Raw genomic sequence first — 11433 nt, forward strand, 5'->3', positions numbered from 1 at the left:
ACACACACACACACACACACACACACACACACACACACACACACACACTTCTGTCCGGCCTTGAAGTGTCCTGCTTCTGTTCTTCTCTCGTTTCTGACCCAAACAAAGCTGTCACAAATATTAAACATGTCTGACTCGATTCAGTCACTAATAATCTGTGTTTCTGATTCAGAGTCATGAAGTGAGGACACAGAAAGTGTTTAGTTTTGTTCTTCAAATCTTATTTGACTTCCTGCCTTCTCATTGACACTTTCTGCTGGTGTCTGTTTCCAAAACAACTTCTCATCTAAAGGAAACCCCGAACCAACCCACAGTTTCACAGTTCTCTAATGTGAGTACAAACATCTGAAGAAAACAGACTCTTTCTGACCCCGAGGATCAGAGTCTGTGTGTGTGTGTGTGTGAGAGAGAGGCAGATGCTCCCATCATCTCTTCTGCATAGAGAACAAACACAAAAGCGGTTCTCATGACGACGGACTGTGTTTTTGTGAGGCGTTTATTCATGGACCCTCTTGTGTCTCTTCTGTCCCACTTCAGCGGGTCCAGATGAAAGGCCACCATCAGACACAGAACTAATTGGTCACGAAGAGAGAACAGAAGCGGCTCTCTCACACATTCACAAGCCGAGGCGGTTCTTCCTCTCAGTAAATAACCCTCATATCACCGACCCACATTTACTCCTGAGCCGAACACACGACCTTCAGGTTCTCTCGGGCTGACCATTAGATGTGGAAGAAGAAAGCAAAGACTTAAATGTGTTGTTCAGATTTTAATAAATCTGAAAGCAGGTTCTTGGTAAATGAAGAGTTAAACAGACTTTACTCCTCTTTTCCTCCATCAGGAGAACAGATTAATTTCACATTTCATTTCCTTCCTTCCTTTCACACTTTCTGCTGGCCTCTGTTTCCAAAACACTAAAGAAACCCGACGTGAGTTTGAGCCTGAAAACACTGCTGTAAATATAAACGAAGATGACTTCTGATTAAATTACCTCCTAAAGTTTGTTCTTTGTTGACTAGACACATGATTTATACATTTCTATAGAAGCTTTTGCATTTTTAGTTGTGTATTTATTATCTAGAAAGATGTTTCAGAACTTCTGATGTTTTAATATTAAGACAAAAGTCCAATAAATAGACTTGAAATGACCTACTGAACACATGAATGTCTGATGCCTTCACAGTCTAGAGCGCCACCTTGTGGACATATTCTCACATTCAGCTTCACTGATGCCGTTTATGATGGAAAACGTTTAATAACTAAACTTACATTGATCTGTTAGGAAGAGGGTTAGATTGAAACATCCGCTACACAGTATAAGTCCATATAACACACGTGATGTTCACTGTACGTCAGTCATCTTCATGTAGACTGATGCTTTCACAACGTCCATTAGTTTGTATGAGTGGCCAGACAACCAATGAGGCGAGTTTGGGGCGGGACTATCTGTTTGACGGACCAATGAGAGACGGGTTTGAGAAACCTGCTTGAAGACATGAAGTATGGCACACATCTTCCACCCGCAGCAGTCTGACGTTCATCTCATTCAAACCCGTAAGACTTTAGTTCATCTTCAGAACACAAATGAAGATTTCTGTCCCTCCACTGAAATTCTATTCAAACTCTGATGCTTCAAAACATTCATAAACGGATGATAAAATAAACCCATATGAATGGAGCAGAGACTCCATCACTAAACATCACAAACATCGACCAGCGAACAAACAGATGCGTGCGTGAGCTTCCATTTGATGCTGTATGTGAGTTAAAGCTTAAATTAAATCAGTATAAAGTGATCGAGTCTCTTCAGAAGACTTGGGGGTATTTTCTCATCCGTTTATGAATGTTATGAAGCGTCAGAGTTTGAATGGAGGGACAGAAATCTCTCAGATTTCATTAAAAACATCTTCATTTGTGCTCTGAAGATGAAAGTCTTGTGTGTTTGAATGACTTGAGGGAGAATAAATGATGACTGAAGCTTACAGGAATCGTTCATCCAAAAATCAAAGTATCAGTATTTGAGTTGAGAAATTAACATTCGTATAAAAACTCTTCATCCGTAACGATCGGTGTTGAATCGGTGCGGTCACTCCGATCACAGAGAAACGCAGCGATCTCCTCTACGATAAAACGACGCTCACCTCCGCGACGGCGGCGGGGCGTTTGGGTTTGCTCTCGCCCGTGTGGATCCTGGTGTGGTTCTTGAGCTTGGCGGCGCTGGCGTAGGCTTTGGGACAGTAGCCGCAGCTGTAGGGCCGCTGGTCCGAGTGACTGCGCCGGTGCCGCGCCAACTCCGAGGAGCTGCGGAACTTCCTGGGGCAGACGGCGCAGCAGAAGGGCCGCTCGCCCGTGTGGATGCGCTCGTGCAGCGCCAGCTCGGTGGCGGTGAGGAAGGTGCGCTCGCAGTGGGCACAGGAGAAGGGCCGCTCGCCCGTGTGGATCAGGTGGTGTCTGTTGAGCGCGAAGGGCTTGGCGAACATCTTGCCGCAGTAGCTGCAGGGGTACGGCCGGGCGCCGCTGTGGGACAGCAGATGCTCCTGCAGCGCTCGCTTGAACTTGAAGGCCTTGTGGCACTGCGGGCAGGAGTGCGGCCGGTCCTCCGCGTGCGTCTTGTCGTGCTTGATCAGCTCCCCGAGCGACAGGAAGCGCTTGCCGCACTGCGAGCAGAGGTAGGGCCGCTCGCCCGTGTGCATGCGCTCGTGCCGCCGCAGGATGGACAGCTGCGTGAAGCTTTTCCTGCAGTGAGGGCACTGGAACGGACGCTCGCCCGTGTGCGTCACCAGGTGCTTCTGGAGGCCGGCGCGGAGGCCGAAGCGCTTCCCGCAGAGCGAGCACTGGTGCGGCCGCTCGCCCGTGTGGCTCAGCTGGTGCCTCTTGACGTCCGTGCGGCGCGTGAAGGTCTTCTCGCACTGCGGGCACTTGAACTGGTGGCGCCGGCGGTGGCTCAGCCGGTGCAGGGATCTCTGCAGCAGCGTGTCGAAGCCCTCGCCGCACTGCTGGCAGCGGTACTGCTGCGTGGCGCTGTGGCTCTTGCGGTGCTGCACGAGGGCGGGGAGGGTGGCGCTGGCCTCGCCGCAGATGGAGCAGTAGTGCGGCAGCTCGCCGCCGTGGCTCTTCTTGTGGTGCGCCGTCAGCACGCGCAGGTTGGCGAAGGCGCTCTGGCAGACGCGGCAGGTGAAGCCGGCCTCGCCGTGCATCTTGCGGCAGTGTTTGGTCAAGTCCCAGGCGTGCTGGAAGGTCTTCTCGCACTGGCCGCAGTGGAAGGGCCGCTCGCCCGTGTGCGTCAGCTGGTGCCGCTGCACGTCCGACCGGCGGGTGAACTTCCTGCCGCAGGTGTCGCACGCGTGCCGAGCGCGAGGGTTGTCGGCGGCCGGCGGCTCGGTTTTGCGTGTGCGATGCGGGCCAGTGGAAGGTTCCGGTCCGCCGGGAGGAGTTTCAGGTCTGCTGTCAGAGGCGTCTGCGAGAAACATCAGCGAGTTCATGAACACAGATCTGAACTTAGACTGTTGTAATCAGGGCCTAAAATTAACACTCAGCAAATGACAGTAAAACTCCGGAAACGTTGTTATAAATTCTAACAGTGCATTAATATGAACAAACATGAGCAGCGCCGGGACAGCACTGCATCGTCACCAAAGTTCAAGCCTTGTCAATTTTAATATTCAAGCACAAGACGACAAGCTGATTTTGTTACTTGTGCTGCTGTGAGGAAACGAGGAATCTGCCTAGAAAGACGCGTCTCAGACAGCGTGCGAATACTAAACTGAGCTCTCTTTCACATCTTTTGTACTTGAGCGGACAAATTCAAACAAAATACCGAATATCCCAGTAAACATTGTTGGTTATGTCTTAAGTGAACAAACAGTTGATAAAGCAAAACACATGCGTACAGTATCAGTATATTACATCCGTGCGTTCACTCTTAAAGTGACAGAAGCCTAATATTCCTGCTGTCTGTGTTTTTAATGTTAATTAAACAACAAAAAATGAATAATAATAAAACATTAATAATAATAAATTCTCACTGTTCTTGACTGAATAACTTTTATAAGGAGTAATTAATAAGGATGTCTAATTTAAACAGTAAACACCTGAAAATTACTGTCAGACTAACATGAGAAACATGAAAAGCACCGTTCATTTCATTTGTATCTTTGTTATATTATATTTATTTGTGCTTTTGCTTATAATTTGATTATTTGTTCTTATTTTGTTACATATGTCTTTAAAAATGTTTTAAATTTATGTTAGTTAGGCTAATAGTTTTAGCCGTGGTATCCAAATTGGAATAGAGAATTGTGAATTTTCACTGATATCTAAAATGTTGGGTCATTATTACTGCCTGTTTTTAAAAAATTTTTTAAGTCACCAGCCATTGGCAGGCGTGACAAAAGATTAGTTTTAGGCCCTGGTTTACTGACGAATGCTTTGAAATACAGACTGAAGGATGGTCTCGTGATAAAGAAACACTCAAAGAAAGTGTAAAACAGTTATAGAGGTTTAGGTTTACTGTAAATCAAATGTGCTGAACTACACGTTTTCTTTTATACAAATTATATATTTTTCAAAACAGTTTAGCCTCTAAAATTGCTATAAACCCAAAACCACGTCTAACCGAGTTATGTTCCAAATTTAAAGTTAAATCACAAAAATTGAGCCGCTAAAGGTAGCATTTCCATGGTAGCGCAATTTGAAAACGAGGATAATTTTGATTGTTTAAGCTATCGAACGACGCGATAAACACGAGTCCTGCAGGTGTTCAGCGGTGTAAGATCATCCCAGATCTGATCTTGACGACCGTCCTTCACTAGCAGCTCATTTCAACTAGATTAATATCTCACCTTCACGGTCTCCATGTGGTGTGACGTCACTCCTGAAACGAGAGAAATATGCAAGAACATCTGGTAAAATGTTTTTTGAGGGTCAGCGTCTCATATCTGCGCGTCACTCACCGTTCCTCCGGTTTGACCGATGCGGCTCGTTCCCGTCGACGGGGCGTTTTTACCGTGGTTTTTTTCTCTGTGGACTCTGTACTTTTCCTGGGTCTTCCTCGCCCTCTCCGCGCCGGGGGTTTCTGGGTAACGTCTGATATGGACACTTGGATGTCCTGCGGTGAGGTGATGTCACTTCCTGCCTCAGGACGAGCGTCAGGCCTGTCTGTCTCGTCCGTGGCGTTCAGCTGGTCCGATTCATCCACCTGTAGACTGTCGTCAGGCGGGTTCGTGTCATTACGGGGCGTTGTTGCGGTGGCGGCGGCATCATGTGACGTGTCAGCTGGTGTGTCAGTGAAGAGCGCAGGATCGGCAGCAGGAGGCTCGTCCTCCAGCAGCTCCTCCAGCTTCTCCTCGGGCTCCTCCTGACTGCTCAGCTCCACCTCGGTGTAGTCCGTGACGATGATGGTGTCGGAGGTCAGCGCGGACGGACTCAGCGGCTGGACGTGGTACAGCACCTGCTCCGAGGACAGAGCCACTCGAGCCGACGGAGGGACGGACAGAGAGGAGACGATGCAGTCGGCGGAGGAGCGAGGAGCACCTGAGAGAACAACAGCCATGAGCTTCCGATCCTTTAATTACTTCACATGAACAATGCTTTATTAATCTTAATACTCATCTCAACTTTTACTAATATATTATAAAAATAAAATAATAATGAACAGTAAAACGTTCTGTGCTACAAACCTGGGAGTTTATGATAATGACAAACTAAAATATGAAAAGTTTGCAATGCTGGTCATCTTAATTAATGAAACGGTTCTGCATATGACTTTAAATGTTTGCCTTTCTGCCAGCTCTGTGTTTCTGCGCCTCCGAACAGCCGATGATTCTGCAGAAGCAGGTGCAGGTCGTTCGGGTCGGTCCGCATACACTCCTCCAGGCCAGCGGGGGCAGGATTGAGCCACGACAACGTCTGAGCGCAGACAGAGAGAGAATCACTCACTGACAGAACACAAAGCGTCGGTGTGTCACCGAACCGAATCACAGACTGCTTGAGCCGAATGGACCGGACGCACAACAGTGGTTCAGTTCGGGGTGGAAAGTGTTTAAAGTCCACCTGAAATCACACTGAACAACTCGATTATTTATCGATTATTGTGTTAAATTCATGTTCTGCTAATCTTGAATCAGAATATCTTCCTCTTGCTTCTCTGATGATGAGGGCGGGGCAACCTGTCACTCACATGAGATCCACCAATAGCAAACCAGAACCATGCAATCAATTTCCCACAGACAAAATCAAGCCCCGCCCTACATTTGTTCTTGTTTGAGAAGCGTTTCACTCGGATATACGACAGAGAGAAGCCAGTCCAAAACACTGACGGCCAATCAGAATCCACGCTTTAGAGGATATGAGGCGTGTTGAGTTATGATCATGTGAACATGTTCCTCAGAGTGAGGCGGAGCTGCACCTGTTTGAAGTGCGGGACAGGAAGCAGTTTCTCCAGGCCAGACAGCAGATCCCACATCAGTTCCTTCAGCGCCGTGTCGAATCCAGTGCCATATTCCAGAGGAAACACTTCCTGTGAGAGACACACAGACAGGATATGCACACACACACACACACGAATTATGGTGAAGGTCAAAGAGCTTAGAAGCCAAGAGGCGACACTCTGATGTTTTTTGGGTAACAGCCACTAGGTGGCGCTCCGGTAGCACGTCCGCCATTATGGGGTGAAAATACTAACTGGACCGTTGAATCCTTCGCATCTTACACACCCAAAATCGGCGAATTTCACTGCCAGATCAGAAGCGCAATAGATCAGTTTATAAATTAAGTCAGCAGTAAATTGTATGATCCTACAGTAAATGTATTGCCTTATTTATGTTTTATTTTACCAGTTGTGGAATCAAACATTCATCCATCTGAGGTAACGCAGTTAGCCTACTTTGAGTATTTCCATTTTATGCAACTTTACACATTAATAGTAAATTAATAATTAATACATTTAAGATCATCGTGTTTGCAGCGAACAATATATTTCAGATCTAGTGGAGTAATAGTAATAATATCTAGATCTGATATGTATGTTTTCATGGATGACGCTACAAACATAACGATCTAATAACATGATGCATTGCTGTGTCCGCTATCCCATAATTCCCACTTTTGGACACTTTTGCTTTAACGCACATTAGACAACACTGCTAAATCAAGCCGTTATATTCATAAATTTATTGTCCAACATTCCCAATTTTCTGATGCATGTCCTTAATTTAATTGCATATGGTATTAATTCAGTGTTTATAAGCCTTTTAAAGAATTTTAACCCAAACTGACTGGGTTTCGAGAGAGCAAAGGTTTTGTGAAAAGTGGAAGACTTTGTGTAAAAGTGTGTAAAATAAACTGTAAAAAGGGTTTGATGATCACTAGTATTTTATTCTGTGTTGTTGGATTTCAGCTTTAATGTTTATTTTATCAAAGCAGCTGATATTGCCATAGAATCTACTGGACCGCGACTCTTTCACCCCAGAATGGCGGCAGGTGTTTCAGTGGAGCGCTCCATCGAGTGTCGCTTCTTGTCAGTGTGTATTCTCTGGTGAAGGTGAAGCCGGTGTCTGACCTGGAAGAAATAAGCTTTCTCAACCGGGTCTTTCAGCAGCGCCAGAACCAACGCTTTGAAATTAACAACGCAGGTTCTGAGATCAGCGTCAGGAGCCTGAACACAAACATCATCATCAGAACATGATCCGAATAATGACTCTGAACTCATGATGACGTCGATTCTGTTTATGACTGTGAATCGATCGAGTGGGTCAGTACCGGCTCTCCGGGCGCCGCGGCAGGAAGCTGTAATCGGTCCAGATGAACCTGCATGATTCTGAGATCCGCCGGGCCACGACACAACTCCAGAACCATCTACAACACACACACACACAGTTACACACACACACACACACACACAGTTACACACACACACAGTTACACACACACACACACACACACAGTTACACACACACACACACACACACACACACACACAGTTACACACACACACACACACACACACAGTTACACACACACACACACAGTTACACACACAGTTACACACACACAGTTACACACACAGTTACACACACACACAGTTACACACACACACAGTTACACACACACACAGTTACACACACACACAGTTACACACACACACACAGTTACACACACACACACACAGTTACACACACACACACACAGTTACACACACACACACAGTTACACACACACACAGTTACACACACACACAGTTACACACACACACACACACACACACACACACACACACACACAGTTACACACACACACAGTTACACACACACACACACACACACACAGTTTCACACACACACACACACAGTTACACACACACACACACACAGTTACACACACACACACAGTTACACACACACACAGTTACACACACACACACACACACACACACACACACACACACACACACACACACACACACACACACACACACACACACACACACACACACACACACACACACACACACACACACACACACACACACACACACACACACACACACACACACACACACACACACACACACACACAGTTACACACACACACACAGTTACACACACACACACTTTTACACACACACACACACACACAGTTACACACACACACAGTTACACACACACACACACACACACACACACACACACACACACACACACACACACACACACACACACACACACAGTTACACACACAGTTACACACACACACACACACACACACAGTTACACACACACACACACACACACACACACACACACACACACACACACACACACACACACACACACACACACACACACACACACACAGAGTTACACACACACACACACACACACACAGTTACACACACACAGTTACACACACACAGTTACACACACACACACACACACACAGTTACACACACACACACAGTTACACACACACACACACATACACACACACACACACACACACACACACTAACACACACACACACACACAGTTACACACACACACACAGTTAAACACACACACAGTTACACACACACACACACACACACACACACAGTTACACACACAGTTACACACACACACACACACACAGTTACACACACACACACACACACAGTTACACACACACACACACAGTTACACACACACACAGTTACACACACACACACACACACACAGTTACACACACACACACACACACACACACAGTTACACACACACACACACACACACAGTTACACACACACACAGTTACACACACACACAGTTACACACACACACAGTTACACACACACACAGTTACACACACACACACAGTTACACACACACACACACACACAGTTACACACACACACACACACAGTTACACACACACACAGTTACACACACACACAGTTACACACACACACACACACACACACACACAGTTACACACACACACACACACACACACACACACACACACACACACACACACAGTTACACACACACACACACACACACACACAGTTACACACACACACACACACAGTTACACACACACACAGTTACACACACACACAGTTACACACACACACAGTTACACACACACACACAGTGACTGACCCTCGCTCTCAGGCCCAGCATCAGCTGACACCTCCGCCTGTATCCCAGCAGCTGCGGCAGAGTCTCCGTCACCATGGAGACAAACTCCTCCAGCCTCCCATAATGCATCACGCTCCTCTGCTGCAGCACCTGCCACATGAAGGCAGACATGAGGTGCAGCGGCGGGACCAGCAGCCGCAGAGACGCCAGGGGCAGCCGCACGCCTGCGGACAGACAGGGTTAAAGGTTACAGAATGTAGAAGTAACAACAGCTGAGATTTCCTTATTATTATAGGCAAACAGACGCTCGTGAGGTCACGTGACTCCAGTGTAGTGTAGTATGTACTGCAGGTGTTCCACACACATACTATACACACACTTTCACACTATATACACATACACATACACACACACACACACACACACTCTCTCTCTCACACTACATACACACATATACACACACACACTACATACATACATACATACATACATACACACATATACACACACACAGTGTTTATTTCGAGCACATTCTGCGCGGTTCAGCGCAACGATGATCCGCTTTAATGACTCCGTCGATCAAACTGCAGCGCAGAATCAGACACTCGCTGCTTCGGAATGTAATTAAATCATCGCAACGCTGAACTCAGAGCTTTGTGTTTCCGTAAAAACGTCTCTTTGTCGTTTATTTACCTGTGTTGGTGATTTCAGCGCAGTTTTCTTCGTCCATAGGGAATGTTGTTGAAGCTTCACTAACTAGGTTAGGCTGCGTGCGTGACGTCACATCTGGTCTGAAATATTTAAAATAAAAGCGCCGCGATGCGACAAAAACCAATCAAGAGTCAATCAATAATCAATAAACAATAATAATAATAATAATAATAATATGTGAGAATAAAAGATGACAATAAGAAATAATTGAAAATACTTGCTTTAACCGAGTCTCAAGTGGCTTAAACGTTTAATGTGTGTAATTATGGCAAATATTATTTTATATATTTTCTTATCCTCTTTTATAATTGTGAAGAATTGTGTGAGTTAAAAAAAGTGCTATAAATATAATAAGATAAACAAATCAGAGAGAGAGAGAGAGAGAGAGAGAGAGAGAATATATATATATATACACATATGGCTATACTGGCATCTAGTGGTGACACTATACTATTACAATTTAATTTCCTTTATTTCTCCCACCGGACGGCAATCTACTGGATTTTAAACACATTTGTTTCTTTAACACGGTATTAATTGAAAATAAAATGATTTTTATAATATTTGTATTATTTTATATAAAAATAAACAGCATAATTTTAAGGCAAACGTGTTCCAACACTTCAAATTATGTCAGCCATAAAAAATAATAAAAGATTTCAAATCCAATTTAAATCCATTTATATTTTAATCCTCGTTGATTCAGAAGCGTTATAGCGAATGTTTATATGATTTTTATCAATAAATGACACATAAAGGTTCACATATATTACAGCAGCGGGTGTGTGTCGCCCTCTAGTGCTGCGCATGCGCTACAGCAGCATCAGACACCAACAACATGCGCGCGCACGTCACATTCAAGAGTTCACATAATTCATCGATTAATAATCTCGGAGCTCACAGCAGGGCTGTCTTTAAACGTTTATAAATTATCATTAAAAATGTATTCCCGCATGGAGAAAATGAATGGGATTTTAACTTCCGGAAGTTCACTTTTCAATCAAAAAGTCATTACTTTTAATAACAGTGTAATTAATAAACGCTTATTGAAGATCCGAGGGTTAATTTTTTAGAAGGTATTTATTTACGAATGTATTTACGTTC

The 11433-nt window shown here is 45.1% G+C and overlaps 1 protein-coding gene across 1 annotated transcript in view; it reads right to left on the reverse strand.

Annotated features, from left to right (window-relative positions):
* Positions 1–40: 40 nt before the first annotated feature.
* The window catches only part of si:zfos-932h1.3 (zinc finger protein 497), a 15821-nt gene continuing 4428 nt past the window's right edge, over positions 41–11433 (reverse strand). Inside the window, exons 2-10 of the mRNA XM_067391275.1 lie at positions 10312–10409; positions 9640–9842; positions 7759–7854; positions 7559–7654; positions 6407–6517; positions 5778–5907; positions 4953–5532; positions 4842–4873; positions 41–3457 (exon numbers count right to left, since the gene is read on the reverse strand). Of these exons, the coding sequence (XP_067247376.1) occupies positions 2121–3457; positions 4842–4873; positions 4953–5532; positions 5778–5907; positions 6407–6517; positions 7559–7654; positions 7759–7854; positions 9640–9842; positions 10312–10348 (2622 nt within the window). The 5' untranslated portion in view covers positions 10349–10409 and the 3' untranslated portion in view covers positions 41–2120. The remainder of the gene's footprint in view (positions 3458–4841; positions 4874–4952; positions 5533–5777; positions 5908–6406; positions 6518–7558; positions 7655–7758; positions 7855–9639; positions 9843–10311; positions 10410–11433) is intronic.

The sequence above is a fragment of the Chanodichthys erythropterus genome, chromosome 8 (genome assembly GCF_024489055.1).
Source record: "Chanodichthys erythropterus isolate Z2021 chromosome 8, ASM2448905v1, whole genome shotgun sequence".
NCBI classification, from domain to species: Eukaryota; Metazoa; Chordata; class Actinopteri; order Cypriniformes; family Xenocyprididae; genus Chanodichthys; species Chanodichthys erythropterus.